The following is a 22631-nucleotide window of genomic DNA, read 5'->3' on the forward strand; positions in this document are numbered from 1 at the left end:
CCATATGGGGGGACTGAAGGGGAGGAAAGGGAATTGTCTCCTGGTTATTCTCCAACACATGGAATATACATTCAAGTTTGAAAGGAAACTTTGGACTGTTCTATGTAATAAGGGGCTCAGACTGAAAATCTTATATGCAAATCCTATGGAAGCGAAATTGGACCACAGAGAACATATTAATTGGGCTTTGTCTTGAAATCTTTTGGGAGGGAAACCACATTTCATTGCATTGGGAAGCAATTTCAGACATACAATGGCTAGGTTGGCTATTTAATTTTAGATGATGAAAGCCAAAATGATTTGTTTTTAGAGATGCAATGTTTTACATTTTCAATTGTATTTTATATGACCAAAGATCAGATGTCTGCAACACTAGAACTGTACCCACAAAGCTGCAAAAGTTTTCAAGTCAATGAGTTGATTTCCCAGTCTTTGCTTTGGAAGTTAGTTGTGTTTTGCTATTTCCATGAAATCAGTCATTTTTTCATGCCAAAAATGGGAAGGGATAGACAGTCTCCTTTCTAGAAATGATGCTAATGTACCATGACCAAAAAAAGTACATTTTCTTTCCCTAACAGATAATCTGGTAGAAAAATGAATCACAGTCTTTCAGAAATGGAAAGATTTTCCTCAAATATATATGTATATATGTGTGTGTGTGGTTTTTTCTCCCTCTCTCATTTTCTCAGCAATTGGTCTGAGCTTTCCCTAAGTTATACTATAATAAGAATTGTACCATTTGGGGCTTTTGAGTGAAAGAGGGCTACTTAAGAGGTGAGGTAAACAGAAGGAAAACAGAAGGCCTAAAAATGAGATTTCTGGCACGTAGATTCAAGAAGGAAGCTTCATCCAGAAGGCAAAGAAAAAGCTATTTATTTCAGCTGCTTCCTGAGAATACCCTGTTACTGTATGCCACGCCCCCCCCCCCCAATCAGTTTAAGTACCCAGCTGAAGAGTGAGCCATCACATGTCACATTCGAGACTGTCAATGCTGTTTTTGTTTCTGGAGTATTGCAAAGGTCCAGCAAGAAAAGAAAGAGAGGTGTCATTTTGGAACAGAATTAAGTTTCTCCCTTATGCAACAACTTCAGGTCGTTCTCTGATCTTGAAGACTGATTTAAAAAATCTGTCAGAAGTCAGAGGTGTGTCCTAATAAACAATAAAACCTAATAAATTTAAAATCCACTAATCTGGAAGTTATAGAAATTCCGACCAAGGTAGGGCTCAAAATGACCCTTGGATTTCTCTAAAGAAAGGATGTAATCAAGTATTTTCTCTCATCCCATATGCAACCAAAGATGGGGAGAACATTCCTCAACCTTCTGAGGCCACCTCCAGACAAGCCCAGGAGGGGATAAAAATTTGCTTCACAAGAGGGCTTCACTTCCTGTTGGGACAGTGGTGCCTAACCCCTTTTGGTGAAACTGGCGTATTAGCCAATAACAGTAAGTATATAACAACTTCTGGCATTACTGGATATGTTTTTCACAGAGAAGTAGACCTAACCAAAGACAATAGGCATGTTTATCAAAAGGTCAATCCACTTGCCAAATTTTCCACCATTTCTACTTATGCTAGTAAATATTCTGGTGCTGATACAGCTAATAGCACAGGAAGATGGCTAAAGATCTGCATCAGAGTGATTTTACTCAATTTATATAACACAGGGCTATAAAAACAGACATTTATTTACTAAATACTTAAAAATTTTTTTCTACCTATCCAGCCTAATTTCTTTCAGGGTGTGTAAATGTCTGTTAATCTGTATGTGTCAGCATATTAACCCCTTTCTGGAGGGGACTGTGGAAGGGGCTAAAATCACAAGTAAAAGAGAAACTCAACTGAAAATTCTTTTCAGTTCCATATTCAAGAGGCCAATGGTAAAAAAAAAAAAAAAAGTTTCAAAATCAGGGAGTACATTGAGCTTAATCTTACCACATGAAATCTTTCATGTAGTATTAATGAAAAGGCTACTCAAGGGGCTCTTAGAACAACTGGAATTTACATCTGCATGCACAAGACAAGGGACCTGGGATTCCAGGATATTATCAGAATACTGACGTCTGTGTTCTTAAAACACTGATTTATCATGATCCTTCAAATTCTCCCTTCCCTTCTTATCTTTCTAAAATAACTAGATAAGCTCCAATGCTCTGTAGCACTAGGCTTTGCTAAATTAGCTTAAATATTTCAAGTACTGCCCACTCCTACTCCCCTCTCCCCACTTGGGATCTTCAATAAAAAGGTAAATAAATACTTTGGAGCAAATCTCTGGGTCCAGCCTCATAAATAATAATCTGCCATTTCCCTAAAATGTCTCACAACTCAAAGGCTCCAACAATGGTATTTTAAAAATAAATGAATATATAAGACACAAAAAACCATAAATACATAACCCACAGCCCTGTACTCCCTCCTCCACAATGGCGTCTTGCCATCTATCACAAAATGCTTGCTACTGGATCTTTGTAATCTTCTGAGTTCAAATCTGGTCCTCAGAGACTTCTAGGCTATGTGACTCTAGGCAAATCACTTAACCTCTGTGTGCCTCAGTCTCCTCAATTATAAAATAGGGATAATAACTACATGTACGTCACAGGGTTGGGACGAACAAATCAGAAAATAATTGTAAAGTGGCTGTGGCTGACACATACCAGGTACTATGTAAATGCTTATTTCATTCCTTTCCTATTGTAGTGCTCTTTTTTTTTCTTCTTTTTTTTTTTTGGTGAGGCAATTGGGGTTAAGTGACTTGCTGAGAGTCACACAGCTAGTGAGTGTTATGTGTCTAAGGCCAGATTTGAACTCAGGACCTCCTCTAGCTGCCCCCATGTAGGGCTTCTTCCATTAACCTGGCAGCCTATACCATATCTTGGTCCCAGGTCATCTCAAATTAGGACTGAGGATATTTATGAAGCCAAGTGCCACAGGCTAGGACAGATCCCAAGGAGGGATAATGGGTCTTTCCTTAGGTCTCTGTGTGGCTTTGATGACACCACAGACTGTGGTTCCATCTCCATAATTTCCATAAACTTTACTTGGGAACAGATTAATGTGGCTGAGGACACGTAGCGCAGAAGATGCAACCTGAGCCAGCAGAGCTGCGCCTTGGAACGGCTTTTGACTTGAGTTCCAAACCCCACATATTTGAACAGTTAACAAATGCAACAGGGGGATATTGGTACACAACATCTAAGTCCAGTCCAAAGGCTCTGTTTGTCCTCCACCCTCCTTTAAACTCCCTGCCCCCACCTGCCTTTCCCAAGAACAATTCTATTGCTTGATTATATAGATGGGAATTTTAGAAAAAAGTAGGGTGGGAGGATTTTCAAAACGTCTCCATGCACAAACAAGGCTAGGAGAGCCTGGATGCAGTTTAATCTACTAGAGCTGAAGGGAGATTTTTAAAAAACCTTATAAATAAAATCATTTTTAAATAAACAAAAATGAAGCCAATGTTTCTTGTAAGACAACTTTTCAGATGGATTACTGGAAGGAGTATTCTTCAACAGCTTTATGGTTTGCCCTCTGATCATGTGCTTAGGATGAGGGTCATTTTAAACAAAGATGCTAAGATATAAGCTTTCATTTAAATGAAACATAACAAAGGAAACAAGAAAGTCTGATTCCAAATGTAGATATGGAGGCGGAACTCTTGGACTCCTGGGTTCTACTGCTGGCTCCGGCCCTAGGTTTGGGTCAGCTTTCGGTCAATATCTCACTTCTAATCCCCTCAAGTCATTTGCTGGTCCCTTTTGTCTAAACAGCCAAAGTAAATTTTTCATTAGTCAGTGGGGAAAAGCCCTCAGTTACACCCCTGGATCTTGTTCAATTGACTGGGGCTGATAGAGACAGTTATAATTCACTTTCAAGAACCTGGAATTATTTATCCCTTGTGTAGAAACTGGTGTGTCCTGGTAAGATAACAATGCCATCATAACTCAAACCTGGAGGGAGTGAAACAATTCGGCAATTATTTAATGGGAAGAGAATGATCCCCACTTGCAAAAATGATTGTTTTCCCTGATCCGATCTGAAAATGCTGTCTTACTTTTAAATGCTGGGCAAACTGGACTGGGAAAAAGTCTGTAGTGGGAATTATTATCCCTTTATCCTTCGTAAAAATTTACAGAGCCTAGGAAAAAAACTTACTCTCTGCTGTGCTTCCAATCATGTTATTTTATTATTAGACAATTAGGAAGTAGCAGTGATAGTTGTTTACACAAATGCTAGATTTTGCAACAGAATTTCAGGTGGTATGGGAACTTAAGCTGGCTATGGAATTGGAAGATTTCAAGGCTGAGGTTAATCTAATTCTATTTCAAATAGTATCTGCAGGTAGCCCTATTATAGACATGATCACTTTTCCTTTTCAGATGAAGAAACTAAAGCCCAGAGATCTTCACTTTCCTACTGTAGTCCCATAAGACATCTAGGACCCCAAAGAGATGGTTCAATGATGTGACCTACAGGTAACTTTATCTGGTGTGATGGTAAACAGCACGTGGAAGTTTATGGAGTCTCTATTTTGCACAAGGCTGGTACAAGTGCCATTTTCCACTCATATTTCCATCTGTGATCTCTGTGTCAGAGGCACTCCTGAGGACTGAGCTAAGTGACTCAAGATTGGCTCTTTTACCTCTAGAATTCCTTCTCCTGCTATGATCCCAGGCGAAAGACCATTTGTTCAGCACTTGAAATTTTTGCCTCTGAAATAAAGGCAATAAGGCGCCATGCAGTAATCCCTTCAGACGTATAGTCCGCCAACTGCTACTCTGGGCTTGATTAGGAAGCTGCAATTTGCATTTTAGCTTTAAGATTGCCGCTCAATAGCTTTGACTTGGAGCAAGAAACTCAGGTGCTGTGTGCCTCCACATCCTCATCTGTTAGCTGCGCTAAAACTGCAACAGCAGGGGATAAGTAGTGAGCACCACAAACTGGCAAATCATCCTCAAGCGCCATATCACCCTTGGGCTCTACAGAGAAAGCAGTGAACTTCTCCCCTACAGGCAAGAGCTGTGGAAACCAGAAAGGAAGTTCCGCTGAGTGAATCGAGGTTACCAATAAACACCATGTACTATTACTAGCAGTATTAAAATAACAACAATTCAAAAACTTGAACACATTGTCATGTTCTAAAATAGGATCACCAAAGGCAAGGAGATCTCGCTCTCCCCTCCACCTCGCCCAACCCTATCCTCTGAAGGGCAGGGAGGCAAGCTTGTTTATGTCCACAGGGAGTAAACTTCCGAGGCGTGGCTTGAACAGAAGGCCTCTGACCCCAGTGCCAGTGACTCTTCTGTTCTACCACACTGTTTCCATGAGAGAAACAACTCAGGGCCTATCTGGGGTAACTGGTGGGGCTGACAGAAGGAGCCCCTTTATAAACCAAGACAACACAGATCATTTCTCATACATGTGCACAAGGTGCTCAGCTTTGATTAAACGACTCTATCAACTCTGTACATCATATAAATTCAAGTGATTTTTTTCAGGCAATACTGCTGAAGTACATAACTCAAAATAATAATTAAATAAAACCACTGGAACCCTTGGTTGTCCCGGTACCTTTCCTATTTCTACCAAGGGCACCACCATTCGCTTTGTAACCCCAGTGTTACTTTGAAGAACCCTCGGTGCTTCACATTTTTGTTTATTTAAAAATGATTTTATTTATAAGGTTTTTAAAAAATCTCCCTTCAGCTCTAGTAGATTAAACTGCATCCAGGCTCTCCTAGCCTTGTTCGTGCATGGAGACGTTTTGAAAATCCTCCCACCCCTGCTTTTTTCTAAAATTCCCATCTATATAATCAAGCAGTAGAATTGTTCTTGGGAAAGACAGGTGGGGGCAGGATAGCCTTCCTATCCAATCAGTTGCTTACTCTCATTGATTGTAATTCTTCAACATCCTATGTTTGTCTCCTCTCAACTCAAAACATGATCATCCTAGTACAAGTGCTCATCATTATCTTGCCTGGACTATCTCAATAACCTCCTAATGGGCCTCCCTTCTTGTGTCCCTCCAAACCATTCTCCACACACTGCTAAACTGATATTCCTAAAGTATTAGTCAGACCATGTCACTCTTCCGGCCCACAAGTTTCCCTGGTTTCCCACTGTCCTGAGCATTAAAACCCTTCCCCACCTGGTCCTAGGCTATCTTTCTAGGCTGATCACCCATGGCTTCCCCTCCCCCACACTACAAGTCAGCCAAATCGGCCCGCTCCTTGCTGTTCTCCACGTGTGACATTTTATCTCCTGCCTTTATCCTTTTACGTAGCTCGTCCCCTGAGCCCGGAATTCTCTTTCTCCTCACCTCGGCCTCTCTGGAATTCCTAGAAGCTTCCCAGGTGAAGCTTAAGGTCTGGCTCCTTCAAGAGGCTTTTCCTGATTCTCCCAGAAGTTAGGACCACTGTCTCCATCACTGTGTATTTAATTTGTTTATGTCCTATATGTACTATTTTATCCTTTCCTGAAGAGAAGTTCCTCCAGGTCAGGGACCATCTCCCATGAACTTGCATTCCTAGGGCACAGAACAAGTACTCTCCACATGCTCACTGATTGAATGAATAACCTTTGAAATTGAATACTCATCAGTAGTCTTACTTTCCTGAATGAAATGGCAAAGGCAAACTTCTGAGGCTCTTGTATACAGCACTATGAGATGTAAGAAATGAAAAGGCTGGCAGAAAATATAACAAATGGTGAGTAAGCCAAAACCCAAACCTTATGTAAATATTATACTCTTCCCAAGGATGTCTGTCAATTCTGTGATGATGGAGAGGCGGTTCGCTACAAAGAATTAACCATCAAAGTTTATCAGTTTAATTTTCTTATTTTCATCGAGGATTCTCTCAGAATAAATGCAATGTCCATTCTTTAATCTTGAAAATATTCTAGAGATGACAAAGCATGGGTCAGCTATGAACGATGACTTCCCAACCACTTTTTAAAACACGAGTACAGGCTTTTCCCACTCTCTTGAGATCTTCCCTCTTTGAGATATCTTGAAGATCAATCCCTGGGTGCCTTTACAAGTGTCCCCTCCAGTAGGCTTCTTCCACACGCACTTAGGGGCTTAGTGCTTTTTTGACTTCATTTTCTCAAGTGTCATTTCTACTTTCCTTACTGATGAGGTACTGAGCAAACAGAAATTAAATGCTGTAGTACAAATGTCATTGAGAAGAGATCACTACAAAAATCTTGGTAGGTCTGTTTCATTTCACTCATATTTGTTGCTCTCCTTTTAATTTCATTTCTAAGTGCTTTGGTTAAGCCTCACACCAAGCTTTTTATAGGCTCATTTTCTCCTCCGTTCCTTTGACTGTTTTGAGATGATATTGCATGTAATCTTCTGTCATCTTTCTCTGAATATTTTTGCAAATGATCTCATACTCTAACCCAGTGTTCGTTTTGGCTGCTATGTCTCTCTGCATGGCAATGTGAGACAGAGCCAATATAAGATCCTGTGGTTTTGTTGATTACAAAAAAGCATTTAATAAGGTAAAGAACAACACAAACTCAAAGGGTTTCCTCAAGAGGGTGTTTTCGAAATATATACTGATCATACAAGAGATTCTATGATGGAGGAAACCACAGAGATCACTGTTCACTGATCTTTGAATATCAACATCAGGCAAGACATCCAACAGGGAGACATGCTCAGCAAAGACGTTGTCCAGCAAGAAAGGCCAGATGGGAAAGGGATTCTCCATAACTGACGACACAATCCAGGCATCTGTGCTTGTGGAGGGCATGATTTTGATTACATCAAACCATAAAACAACAAGGCCAACTCAATGAAAATCATGGGCAGTCAAAAGAAATTAGATTAGTAATTCACTTAAGAAAAACCAAACTGATGAAAAATTTCTAGATTACGACATACAGTTAGATGTGCAGTCCAATAACACATATATCTTGGGCAAAAAGACAATAAGCTGGGTCCAGACCTAAATGGAATCGCAGAGTCACCTAGCTAGAAGGGATCTTAGAAGCCAACTAGTCCAACCCGTATCAGAACGAGAACATGTCTCCATATCTTCTATATCCTTTCCAACTTCTGCTTGAAGACTTCAAGTGAGAGAGAACCATTCTACTTTGGATACCTCTCAGATGTCAGGAAGCCTTCCTTTATGGATGAAGCCTAAATTTAGCTTCTCTGCCACTTCCAGTCAGTATCCCTGTTTCAGAAGCCCCGGGACTAAGCAGAACAAGTTCAATCCCTCTTCACATCCTTGAAGGCAGCCATCCTGTTTCACATAAGTCTTCTTTTCTCTATTCTAAATACTCCCAGTACTTTTAAGCAGTACTCACATAACAAGAATTCTGGCTGCCTTCCTTGGAATACTCTCCCGCTCATGAAGCCTTGCTCAAATATGGCTCCCAGAATACTCTACACAGTACTCTAGATAGAATCTAACTGAGGTGGAGCATAGTGGCAGGATCACCTGATTCTCACCCACTATGCCTTTCACCGCAGCCTAGAATTAGCTGTTTGGAGAGCCACGTCTCACTGCTGTTGTAGTCTACTCAAACCTCCAAGTCTTTTTGAGACAAATTCTTCTCTAATCATGCCTCCCCTATTGTGTGGTAATGAATTAAATTCACTGACCCAAACATAAGACTTTACATTTATGTCTACTAATTTCATCTTATTCAGTTGAGATCAATGTTCTATCACCTGCCATGATGCTTTGAATTCTATCTCCACCATGCAATGTTTGATCTTCCTCCCTAGTTTCATGTCATCTGAGAATTTGATAATCATAACATCTTTGCCTTCATCTAAGAGACTAAAAGTGTTTCCTAGCCAGGGCCCTAGAGTCTTTGGATGTTCACTCCACTGCCGGCTGCCAAAGTATCACCAGTGACCTCTCTCTGAGTCTAGCTCTGCAATCAATTCTGACTCCTGTCACTGCAATGTCAACAAGGCCCCATCTTCACATCTCCTCTACAACAACAGCAAGAGAGGCTTTACCAAATGCTTTGTTTAAATCTAGAATAACGCTATTTACAATCCTGTGACATCCCTCCGATTCTCCACAATCTTTCCAAGATCACTGGCAATGGCTCAGCAATCACAGTGCCAACTCTCTGTGTATCCCAGTACGTAGGTGATATGAATTCACCAAGGGCGTGGGGGGGAGGCATTGTCTCTGATTATCCTTTTTTTTTTTTTATCCTAGGCATCACATTCCTACCAGGCACTTTTGACTTAGCTTTTTTCAGCCTAAAGACTATTCTGTTTGGCAAAGAAAACAGAAGCAGAATCAACGTTGGGCAGCTCTGCCTTCTCCTCATCATCTTCATCACTATGCCATCTGCCCCAAGCTGCTGATCTTCTTTGATCTGCTCCCCCCAACATAGCTGAAAGAAATCTCAAACGTTCTGTTGGCATCACTTATCCTTGCCAGCATCGGCTCATCCTGAGCTTGAGCACTCCTGACAGTCGCACAGTCACAGAATGTCACTGTCTTGTGCGCCTTCCCCATAACGTGTCCTTGCTTCTGGCTGACCACAAGTGCAACTTAGAGCCTGAGTGTGTGGGAGGTAAGAGCTGTTTCCTCCCGTGTGGTGGCTCAGTCAGACGGCCAACAAGCATTTCTCACTCCTGTGTGCTATATGCCAGGCACTATGCTAAGTGCAGGGATAAGAAGAAAAGCAGAAGACAGTCCCTGCTCTCAAGGAGCTCATATCCTAATAAGGGAGACAATGAGCAAACCACCACGTACACAGAAGACACGCACAGGATAAACTGTACTCTCGGAGACAGGGCACTGGAATTAAGGGGGGCCAGAAAAGGTTTCTTGAAGAAGGTGAAATTTCAGGTGAGAATGGAAGGAAGTTAAGGAGGCAGAGAGGTGAAAGTCAGGAGGGAGAACATTCCAGTTATAGAAGACAGCCAGTGAAAATGCATCGAGTGTCTTGAGTGAGGAATACAAGGTGGCTAGTGTCACTGGACTGTGCAGTATGTGGAGGAAAGTCAAGTGGAAGAAGACCAGAAAGGTAGATTGGAGGCAGGTTAGAAAAGGCTTTAAAAACCAAACGGGATTGTATATTTGATCCTGGAAGTTGTAGGAGCTGTTGAAGTTCATGGAGTAAGGGGAAATGAAATCTTGAGATGTGAACTTTAGGAAGACACTCTGGTAGCTGAGGGAGAATGGACTGGGGGGTGGAGACTTGTGGTACCCTGGTCACTACTGTAAATAATCCAGGCATGAGGTGATGAAGGCCTTAGCATGAAGGTGGTGGCAGCATCAGAGGAGAGAAGGGGTCCTATGGGAGAGAGGCTGACATGGGAGAATTGACAAGCTTTGGAAAGAGCGATCAGACACAGTGAGGAGTGGAGGAGGACACTTAGGTTGAGAGTGTGGACTAAGGATGAGGATGCCCTCCACAGTAACAGGATCAGGGCTGGAAGGACTTTTTTTTTCTTTTTTAGTATCCTGTAGTCTGTATTCAGGGTCTTTCCAGGTTTTTCTGAAATCATCCTGCTTGTCATTTTTGATAGCGCAATAATATTCCATTACAACATATACCACAGCTTGTTCAGCCATTCCCCAACAGGCGGGTATCCCCTCAATTTCTAATTCTTAGTTACTACAAAAAGAGCTGCTATAAATATTTTTGTACAAATAGGTCCTCTCTCCCCTCCTCCTCCCTTTAAAATCTCTTTGGGATATGGACCTAGCAGTGGTATTGTTGGATCAAAGGCTGTGCACAGAGGACTTATTGCTTCTGTATGCTGTCTGGATAACTAAAATTCACCATCATTACGGCATTAAGCCTTTGTGCCAGGCTTTTGATCTATTTCTTGAATTCTTCATCTATTTCTTCTTTCATTTCTGCCTTTGTATCCCTACTGATAGGATATAGTAGGCACTTAATAAACTGTTATGTTGAATGTTTTGCTGAAATAAAGTCTGTGTACCTACATGGATGAAATTACAGATCCTTTAAGTACTGAAATGCATACATTTTACATCTGCCCAAATTTCTACAATCTAGTTGAACTTCTTGGAGAGTTAATTCAAAACCAATAATATCATCACAAGAGTCTTCTGAAAAGTCTATTCATTCTACCAGATGATAGTAAATCCATGCATGACTTCAGTGAACTTAGGTTATGACTATAATATACTTCACAAATATTTCTTTGATTTAGAGCCCTAAACCAGCAGCTATGGCAAAGGGAGATGAGGTGAACCTGGCTGAAATGAATGGTTAAAAAATGAGCATTATGTTAGCACTTGGGTCATATGTGATTTTTGATATTCAAACTCAAATGGGTCAATGATTTCCCTCTGTATCCACACCAGTCAATATCCTGCCTTTGTCCTGCACACCAAGGTACAAAAGATGATGTGGTCTAAGTGCAACAGATAATCTCACACTATCAACTAATAATCTGATAATGTGATTTATGAAGCAGTAGGGATGCAAAGATAAAAATGAAAAATTCCCACTCTCAAGTAGCTTACAGATGACCAGGAGATAGAATACATAAACAGATGAGTAAATATGAGGTAATTTGAGGAGGGGTAAAGCACGAATATCTAGAATTCAGATCCAACTTAAAATCAGGAAACTGAACAGTAGCATCAGGCAGTAAGACCATGGAAAGGAACAAAGCAGGTTCAATCTCAGATGAAGAAATGCAGGACCATCAGGAAAGAACAAGTCCTGTAGCTTAATACCATTAGACACAAGGCATGGCGGCCAAGAGGTAACCAAGAGGTGTTTTCTCAAGGACATTTCCCTACTCATCTCATCAGGAAAACTACTATAGCTATATACTATATACCATAGTTGCAGTTGTCTGTGCCCCATGACTTATTTAAAGCTGGTCAGAAAAAAAGACCAATTTTAGTTATAAACATTTGAATTACATATGAAAGGAAAGGATGATAGAGGATTAAACACATCAGGGTAGATTATAAGGAGAAGAAACAGAGCTTACTTAGAAATAACAGAAGGTCCCATGGAGTCCCCATGCTTACTGACCTGGGGCCGCTGAGCGTTGCTGTGTCTCTCACTGCCTGAGCTGTTTCTGATGCAAAATCTAGAGCGCCCGCCACTGGCTTGGTCACTGTGCCGACGAGCCCTTTGCCAAGACCAGATATGAAACCACTGACTCCCCCTTCGGTTTTCACACCTTCTACCGTTGAGGTTATTACACTGGTCAACCCACCAATGATACCTGGGGGAGAAAAAAAACAAGACCCGCTATAATCAGACTAAAAGTCCCACTACCAAAAACATAATCAATGCCCTCTGCTCAATGCCTTCCAGATCTAATATTCTATTTCATTTGATGGTTATTATCGTATCTCATCTGAAATTGTTTGCTTTCTTTGAGTGAACAGTGACATGAATTATTTTTTAAAAACCTCATATATACACAGGCACACACATTTAGATAAACACATAATAAACAAGTAGCATGTTTAATATGAGGTCTGAACAGTTCACAAGTGGATACTATCTCAGTTCATAACCCTAGGACATACGGCCCTAGGGCCACATATTCTAACCAAGTTAAAAGTGTGGTCTGAGGAATCTCAATGCATTTTATTAATGTCTGACATTGTATTTACATACTACTTACACCAGTTGGCAAAGCAACCAAAGGACATTTAATCTGTAGAGCATATATAAGAACAAAGGAGACCAATCCAAGATGGGAAATGAGTGACGATAACCAAGAATGAGAGTAGATTAAGCTCTGGGTCACAGTGGACCACAAACTGAATGTGGATCACTAATGAAACTATCTTGTTTAAAAATTTTTTTAAAAAAATCAAACACAGCTGTGGAATTAATTCTGCTTAGTGTTTGGTTCTGTAGCTTAAGGGATAGTGTGGAAAACTTGGAAAAGATTCACGGGAGAAGAGTTATGTTGATTAAGGGGTTCAAAAACTTAAACACTGAAAGGGTAAAGGAACAGACCATCTTCAGAAAGGAAGGAACACAAGTAATTTAGTAACACTTTAAAATCTGGTAGATAATTAGTAGAGAATGTAATAGACATGGAGGGAGGAAGACCTGGGTTCAAATCCTGCCTCAGATTCTTAGTAGCTGTGTGACCCTGGGCAGGTCACTTAACCTCCCTGTGCCTCAATTTCTTCATGTATAAAATGATGAACTTAATGGATTCTGAGGTCCATGTGAGCTCTAGATCTATGATCCTATGACCCCGTGAATACAAATGATACCCTGTGGCTCAAAACACAAAACACTAAAAGGAGGCTGAAAGGAAAAATGTTATTGTGGGCTGATTCATCGGATGAGCTCTCTACTGATGCCCTGAATAAGGCATAAAGGGAGGCACTTTTCTCTCACATTGATCAAATCACTGGGGCTGATTCAGAAGAATCACACGAGAGCCGCAAGAGTCACTGAAAAGGGACAAAGAATTCACAGGAAATGAACCAAAGTCCAAAAGGTGCACATTAATACCAGGTTTCAGAGTGTGACCTGAATGACCAAAGGAAGTCAGAGGAGCCGAAGCCTCAGAGAAGACAACCAGAGTGTCTCAACGACAGAGGCGTCTGGCTACAGCCCAGGGTCTGGCCAGACCCTTCGAGTGGTCAGGGATGTTTACCCTCAGATGCCTGGCTGTGGGGAGGCTCTCCCGGCTCTTCACTTCCTCCAGGGAGACAAACTGGGAAAGTCACTTCTCGCTGAAGGGGATTCCTAACAACTTCGAAGATTTCTCTTTTGATTTTCGGTTCATTTTATGCAATTCTGCAACATCCCTAACTCTGCTACTGGCAAAAGCAAAAGGCAAGGCAGGAGCTATATAGGAGGGTGGGATCGATCAATGAACAAGAACTACGCTAAATGCTGATGACACAAAGACACAGCCTTCAAAAACATTCCAACGGGGGAGACAAGATGTATAAGTATTGTACAAGTACAAGTATAAGACAAGACACAGGTCATTGGGACAGTGATATACCAGCAGCTGGGGGGCCAGGAAAGACTTCATGGAGAAAGAAAGCGGCTCTTAGGCTGAGTCTTGAAGGAAAGCAGAGACTCAAAGGCAGAGTTGGGGAAGGGGTGTATTCCAGGCACAGAAGACAGTCGCTGCAAAGCCACAGGAACAGGACTGGAGTGTTGGGTGTGAGGACAATGAGTGAGCCAAGATGACACAAGTGTAAAGCCAGAGATGGGGAGGTCAGTGTAACAAGACGGGAAAGGCAGGAAAGGATCAGGTTGTGAAGTGACTGAAATGTCAAACAAAGCAGCTTAAACGTGATCTAAGAGACAACAACGGAGAGCCATTGGAGTTGACTGTGAGCAGGGGAGGTGCCATGATCAGAACAACTCTGCAAATCAACTTGGAGGGGACAGAAACTTGAGGCAGGGAGTCCAAATAGAAAGTTGCTGCAATAGCCTAGGAGAGAGGTGAACAGAGCCTGAACTGGGTAGTGGTTGGATGAATGGAGGAAAGTAAGGGAGATAATGAGTTCTATTTTGGTCGTGATAAATTTGAGAGCCTGCAGGACAAGCAGCTAGGTGGTATAGTGGATAGTGCCAGGCCTGGAGTCAGGAATTCTCATTTTCCTGAATTCAAATCCAGCCTCAGACACTTACTAGCTATGTGACCCTAGGCAAGTCACTTAACCCTGTTTGCCTAACATGAGCTAGAGGAGGACATACAAACCACTCCCATATCTTTGCCAAAAAAAATCTCAAATGGGGTCAAGAAGAGTCAGACACGACTCCACTTAACAATAGGAAAGGTCCAGTTGGCAGTACATGATGGGGGTCCGGAGTACAGCTGAGAGATAAGGGCTAGATACATATATCTAGGAGTCATCTTCATAGAGATGCCAATAGTAAGGCCATTAAGAGAGAGTACGGAGAGAAGAGGGACCAGGACAAAGTCTCAGGGTATACTCTTAGTTCGTGGGCCTGACATGAATGAAGACCCGGCAAAAGGAGGCTAAGAATGAATGACCAGATGAGTAGAAGGATAAACAGATGAGAGCAGTGTCATGAAAGGCCAGAGAGGAGAGAAGATCCAGGAAGATAGGATGGTCAACAGTGTCAAATGTTGCAGAGTAGTCAAGAGGTATGATGATTGACAAGAGGCCATCAGATTTGATTAGGAGATCACTGGTAACTTTGGAGCAGTTTTAGTTAAGTGATGAAGTCAGAAGCCAGATTGATGGGGGTTAAGAAGGGAGTGAGGAAAAAAGTGGAGGCATTGAATATAGATGTCTTTTGCAAGGAGTTTGGCTGAGAAAGGAAAAAAAGATATAGGACGACAGTTAGCAGGAATGATAGGATCTAGTGAGGGTTTTTTTTAAGGATGGGGAAAGCTTAGGCTTGTTTGTAGGTAGCAATTTTACGATGGATTAAGCACTGGGGATACAAAGCAATAAGTATTCAAGGAAAGACTGAAGGTCTAAGGACCTAAATCAGTGTCAACGCTAACACTGATTTTGTGGTCATAAAATCTTCTAACTGAAGACTGAAAAGGGATCAAGAGAACATTTAACTTTCAGGAAGGTAAATGGCCAAAATTATTTAAGTCAGCTAGGTACCCATTCTCTTACTGAAGATCTTCAGGAATTAAAAACCCCAAATTTCCCATAGTAGTCTATTCCAGTGTTTTCATCCTGAATGAAATTCTTTCTTGAGAACTGAACTCTCTTCTGTTTTAATTTAAACCGATTTTCTCTTCCTGGTTTACTCTAGATACAAAGAATAATTGCTCAGCATTTCTTTTTCCACAGGGTACCTAGGTGGGGCAGTAAGGTAGTGCCAGGCTTGGAGTCAGGAAGACGTGAGTTCAAATATGGCCTTAGACACTCACTAGCTGTGTGACTCTGGGAAAGTCCTTGATTTGCCTCAGTTTCCTCATCTGTAAAATGCACTAGAGAAGGAAATGGCCAACCACTCCAATATCTTTGCCAAGAAAGCCCCAAAAAAGCCCCACAAAGAGCCAGTCACAAAGAGTCAGATATGACTGAAAATGACTGAACAACAAAAATTCTTTTCACAAAAAGTTTTAAAAAGTATTGTAACTGAAGTGAATAATTAATAAATCCTTATCTTCTCAGCACATAAGTTTCTCTACCTTCACACTGACATGAATCCCTGTCCCTGTCTACCTTCCATGAATATTGCAAAGACAGGTAATATGGCAGAGTTGGAAAACATCATCGAACTTGTAGCTGTGTGATCACGGGCAACTCATTTACTGTCCCTGACTCTCAGGTTCCTCCTCTGAAAAGTGGGGAGAACAACAGATGCATTATCCATCAAAGGGTCATTATGAAGGTAGTACTTTGCAAACAGCAAAGTTCTAGAGAAGTGGTCATCATCATCATCATCATCATCATCATCATCATCATCATCATCATCATAATTATTATGACATAAAGGAAAGTACTTTGGGCTCTTCCAAAGGGAGGTGCCACACTGACCTAATGTAGGACTATTTTGGTTAACCAAAGAATGACTAAATCCTAGGCCAGCTCACTCTAGACTCGACTCTCAAATGTCATTCCATGGATTACCCTCACCCATTTACCATCCTGGCCTGGCTTTCTTTGTCATTCACCATGCCCGACGGCTGCCTTTGCTGTCAGGGTGACTTCCTGATGTCTGAGGAGCATAAAATCACTTCAAACATAATTAAGAAAGTCAAGCCACTGCAAATACCCTTTTGGCCCTACTTCCAGTCCTAAACATGGTATGCTAGAAACCCAAAGAAGTTATTTGGGAATTCTACATACCACTGCCTGCTCCTTTCCTTACTCTGCCCTACCCATCATCAGCACAAATGAGAACTGAATGTACTTAACATGCTTCCTAATAATATCATATTATTTCTAAAAATGCAGAAGGTTGCTAAATATGAAGTGACAAAAGACAACTGGATTAGAAACAAAAGATCTGAATAAATTCACCACCAACTGGGCACATACATTGATACGGCTGTAGAGATAAAGAGGTAGATGTACTAGAAAGGAGCACTCGATTGCGAGTCAGAATCCCTGATTTTGAAACAGATCTGCACATTACTATCTGGAGGACTTTGAGCAAGTTTCCCGCCTTAATATGCTGGGTCCAGATTATCTGGAGGAGAGAGAGGGGGTCAATTTATTAAATTCCATGAAACGGGGAAGTGGCAGCCAGAGGACAGGAAGGGTCTGCCCATCTTGTAAACTGATTGAGCTTTCTCATTCTCTGCCGTGTTTCCATCTCAAAAAAAGGATAAAATAGAGTGACTGAAAACACTGTCTGATACACAAAGATACTGAACCAAGATTTCTGATAGACTTTCCCTCTCCTATACTAGACACAACTCAAGAATTTAAACAAAAGCAGTTTGTTTTTTTCCATCATGGCCGCACAGAAGTGCAGCCAAACAATCATGATGCTGCTGCCTGAGCTTTCTTCCTTACCATGAGCCAGGCCATGGATGCCAGCTACAAGATGTTCGCCACTCGTTGCTGCGTGATATCGGATATACTCTCGCTCTGTTTGGTGGCGATTGTCCATGGTCTTCCCCAAGCCATCTGATAAAGTCCCAGCAAACTGCAATGAGTTAAACACAGTGAAAGAGTGGAAATCCATTTCAAACTGAAAATTATTTTCAGGGGTACTGTTCATTGCTTCCAAATAGCATTCGTTAAATATCGCTCATTCAATGAGTTCATTAGAAGATCTTGGTGTACGTTATACCATGTTCAAAATCTCAAAGTCAGAAAGAAATTTTATTTCCCAAGTAAGCACTGATCCTAGTATTTCCATTTCATCTATGTGGAAACTGAGGCACACACAGAAGTCAATGAGGTAGTTCACTATGGAGAGAAAGAATTGAACCAACTACTTCAAGTATGAAATAATATCCTCCACCATAAGTCACAGGGAAATTTTATATATCCAGGTACACTTTTACCAGAGACACATTCTCATCCATCAAGGCAGGATAAAAGAACATAAACCTATGTTTTGTCATGGGGCAATCTAAAAGGATTTAAGGTGACAGTTAATAAACCACAGGGTACTTATCATCATCGTTCAGGCATAAAAAGAGAAAGATACTAAATATATAATTAACCTTCTCCTGAAGGATCAACCAAAACAAGTGGTTAAGTGCCAATGACCCAAGACTAACCTTCCAAAAAACTCACAGGAATGTTATTTAGATACAAAGCTCAGCAGAAAGCTGTAAGGCAAACATTCCTGTCTCCAAACCAGGTGTATTTGGGGGGTGTGTGTGTGTGTGTGTGTGTGTGTGTGTGTGTGTGTGGAGGTGGGGGAGGGATAGTAGGGAGGGAAAGAAACTGTTTAATTCTGGTTGGCAGTATGACTCTTCAGGAATCCTGAACTGAAAACAGTCAGTCATGACAATTCTTGAATAGGAGAACAGGTGAACTCTGGGCAAACCAAAGAAGTGCAGGAAAAAACAATGAGCATGACCATGGCACCGTTCGGTAGACCAAAATCTGGCCTGAAGTGAACAGCAGGGCTTTGTAGTTGGCATCAAGGCTTATTAGACCAAGGGCAATGATGATCAGCCTTTCTGAAGCTGCCATCTCCTAGCACTGTGTGTTTGCTTTTACACCATCAAAAATTTTTCTATTTTAAAAAATTAAATAGCATTAATTTGTATTTATCAATATTGAATTTTCACACCATTGGGATGGGATTTTGTTGTTCTTATTTTAACTTTATGACACTATTCAAGAGACCTGAAGGTAGCTTAGGGTATCAAAAAAACTGAGTTTAGACCACTGCTCTAAGACATTATTAGTCAAAGGGTCATTTACCCACTTTCTGGTCCAATTAGAATGATGCGCTTCTGAGCAATTCCTATGAGATAGTTTTACTGTATACTCAGTAGCAAGCATCTAGAACTGAAAGTAAAGTTACCTTCCTAGCACAGAAACACCCCAGCTTCCCCATCTTGCAAACGCTGGCCCCTCTACATGTGCCCCCCATCTCTTCTAGAAGCTTAGCCTTTCAATCATCACCTCTCTTCCAAATGTTTACCCTCTCTGTCTACCTGCTCCTTCAGCACTGTCCACAAATATGTTCACATTTTCTTCATCATAATTCACTTGACCTACTGTCCTATATCTCCTTCTCCTTTTCACAGATGCACTGTTGCCTCCATTCCCCCCTTGCACTCACTTTCCAATCCCTTGCGACCTCATTTGTATCCTTATCACTCAGCTGAAACAGCTCTCTCCAGAGTTACCCAGGCCCTCTAACTGGCACGTCAGATGGTCTTTTCTCTTTGACTTCTCAGGGGCTCCTGCTACTGCTGACTTGCTTTCCTCCTAGGTCCTCTCTTCTCTTGGGGTTGTCACGACACTGTTTTCTCCTAGTTGTCGTCCTACTCACTGAGATATCTATTCTGTTTTTGTTTTTGCAGGATCACTGTCCTTGAGGCCCCCTACTTTTCTCTCCTCCCCACGGGTATACTTCAGAGCTCTGTATGGGGCCCACCCACTGGCCTTCCTTCTCCCTCACCCCTCTCCTTCTGCTTCTCTTGGTACTCAGGAGCTTCCACGGGTTCCACCATCACTTCTATGCAGAAGATTCCCAAATCTGTATGCTCAGCCCCAGTCTCCTCCTGAAATTTGGATCGGCACCACTAATTGCCAATTTGATCTCTCTAACTGGATGTCTCACAGACAAGTCAAATTCAACACGTCCAAAAGAGAGCTCATTATCTTTCTCCCAAATCCTCCTATCTTCTTCACTATCCTATTCCTCTTGAGGGTACTGTCATCCTTTCAGTCAGCCAGGTTAGACACTCCGGAGTCTTCCTCAGCATTCCTGCTACATTAACATTCCCGCACAATCAAGTACTAAGTACTACTGACTCCACCACTCCAATACTTACGTTCCTTGTTCTAAATTTTTAGTTCAGTCTCATCATTTCCCTCATTAACTGTCTCAGTTTCCTCAACTGTAAAATGGGGATAATAATAGCACCTACCTCAGAGGGTCACTGTAAGGATCAAATGAGATAATATTGTAAAATATTGCACAGTGCCAGGCACACAATAAGTGCTTTATAAATGTTAACTCTTGCTGTTGTTATCATCTTAAACATCATTCCTGAGCCATCTGCAAACTATGCCCTACCTGAGATCAATGAGTGGTAAAAAATTCTCTTTTCTCAGACTTTCCCAGTTCTTTCATATTTTCTCAAACTTACTATTCCAGCTGCTGTTAATCTTTATATGAGCTTTTGAGTTAAGTCCCTTCTGCCTATTTCTCACAACTGAGTAGAATGAAGTTTAAAAATCTCATAACACTTTTTTTCTTTCTTTCCTTAAAAAATTTTTTTAGAGGAGTATGGAAGATAATCTGGGCACTTTGCCCAAACCATCTCCACACCCCACACCCCCTATTTGCATAAAACAGGTTTCAGGTCCAAAGCTTTTGTGTGAGCTGATGCCAAAAGCTTCACGGTTAACTTGTTCTCTAGTGACAGACATGACACCACCAATATTGAACTCACTCTGTAGTAAAAGACTTTGAGATATTTAGACCACAAAGCTCTGCCTGGCCCTTGGGGGATGAACAAGATGACCTAATACAAATTCTTTATCTTTATGACTGCTGAAATCTCATCAAATTCTACTAGGGTACCTTACTTCTGGTAAGAGAAGAAGTCATAGCTAACTTTTAGAGCTAACTTTTCCATGGACCTCTCTCTGAGTTCTCATTTCTCTACTCACCCCAAAATGCTAATGCAGCCTGATTGGGCTTGCAATGACCTAATTTATGTGATAAAAATCAAAGACAGAGAGACAATTACATGAGCTCATCACCAAAGTTTTTGCCCATTAAAAGTTCAGGGTCCCATACATAACATTGTGCAGGAAACTTGGTAGACATGACTACTACGAGATATGGTCCAAGGCTCCAATCCCTTGGCAATCTGACTTCTTACGAAGTTGAAAATTTTCTGAGATAAAGGCGCTAGAGATTTTGTTGTGTGAGGCAGTATTCTTATAAATGGGACGTAACAAGAGGGAAAAATGACTAAGGTATCTACTGCCAGGCTCTATAAAGGTTATACAGGGAGTGAGGGCCACATGCCAAAGCAGGTTCAGAATGCTCTACCCATCTTATGGACCACCCCTCTCAGCCACATCAAAGTATGACACAACTATCCTGCAGAAATGCTGCTGCAGCTGTCCCGCACCGATATCTGGTCACGCTGGAGGGAAAGAGAGTGTATGTTGACAAAGCAAAGTAATTTGTTTTCTCCCACTAATACTGATATATTCCAGAGGTTATCTGGGGGGGGTGGGGGTGAAGAATGGTCAAGATTCACACCAATCAACATATTATCAGTTACTGATCCTTGCTGGTGTTTGATAGTTGTGAAATTGTGATTGACCTTTTACTTTGATCAGAGGCAAAACAAAAAACCAAAAACATGGTGATTGCTCACATTGCTGGGGCACAGCCTCTAATTATGGCTGCTTAACTTTGTGAAATTCTTTACTGTCCAAATGCAGCATTTAATGTGTTTAAAAATGAAAGTCAAATGAAGTTAATTTTCCTTTGAGAATTTCCTCAAGAGACCAAATAACTTCCAAGTTAAATTGAACCTAACAAAAGAGAAAACAGAATTTTAAAGCAAAGATTCAGATACACACGAAGCAAATCATTGTAGTCTCTGGAACATAGCTATGGGATAAGAAGACATCAAAAGACTATTGAGAATAATAATAATGATGATGATATTGTTAGTGAGTGGCAGAGCAGAGTAATTAGTAGATGCAGAGATGGTCTCAGAGTCAGTAGGACCTGGGTTGAATCTAACCTCTGACACAAAACGACTGGGCCAATCACTGCACCTCTCAGTGTCCCAGGCAACTTAGTTCCTTACCAGGAGTTCCCTACACTGATGGAATCAGAGTAGTTTAAAAGTTTTATTGCCACTAATTCTCAGTACGACCTTGGGCGAATCACAGATCCTCTCTGGGCCTCATTTCCCTCTTTGCAAAAGGGGGAACTGGACATTGTAGGAGCTCTAAGGGCCCTCTGAGATCTGATGCCAATTAAAATTGACACTTGGATGGCAGTTTGCAAGGTACAAAACACTATCACACCGGTCTATGCCCTCACTGGATCCTCACAACAGCCCTTTAAGGTAGGTAAGTAGGTCAGGAATAATCATCCCTATTTCCAGAAAAAGGAAATGTAGGACTTGAGTAGTTCAGTGACTTGTCCAGAGTCACCCTGCCAGCTTGAACTACGGTTTGACTCCCACCTTCTGTCTAGGGCTCTTTCCATTTGACCACACTATCTAGAGACAACTAGAGAGGAACAAAGTGATTCAGATTCCCTGCTCTAGATCCTCTTCATAAGTGTTCACCTCTCCTACTGCAAAGAGAAAAGTCAACCACAATTCTCATTCAGTGAAGAGATAAGGAAAGTAGAAACGTACTCCATGTGCTCTACTAGAGGGGATGGAACGACTGACTGTTTAGATTGGTGGTGAGGACATTCTGCAAAGTGCCAAAGCCCTGTCTATTATTAACACTTTCAGTGCAAGATAAAAAGCAGGAGGATAATATTTGTAGAAACTTAATTTCATTTAGTTAATTTTGTAGCAACATTTTAGACATAAA

At 41.3% G+C, this 22631-nt stretch overlaps 1 protein-coding gene across 6 annotated transcripts in view; it reads right to left on the minus strand.

Annotated features, from left to right (window-relative positions):
• Positions 1-22631, minus strand: part of VPS13D (vacuolar protein sorting 13 homolog D) — a 329312-nt gene that overhangs the window by 72429 nt on the left and 234252 nt on the right. For all 6 annotated transcript variants that reach the window (XM_027843937.1, XM_027843939.1, XM_027843934.1 and 3 more), the window contains 2 exons: positions 17427-17559; positions 12007-12202 (listed from right to left, as the gene is read on the minus strand). In XM_027843937.1, the coding sequence (XP_027699738.1) occupies positions 12007-12202; positions 17427-17559 (329 nt within the window). The remainder of the gene's footprint in view (positions 1-12006; positions 12203-17426; positions 17560-22631) is intronic.

Source organism: Vombatus ursinus, unplaced genomic scaffold (assembly GCF_900497805.2).
Source record: "Vombatus ursinus unplaced genomic scaffold, bare-nosed wombat genome assembly UNPS02014932.1, whole genome shotgun sequence".
Taxonomy (NCBI): Eukaryota; Metazoa; Chordata; class Mammalia; order Diprotodontia; family Vombatidae; genus Vombatus; species Vombatus ursinus.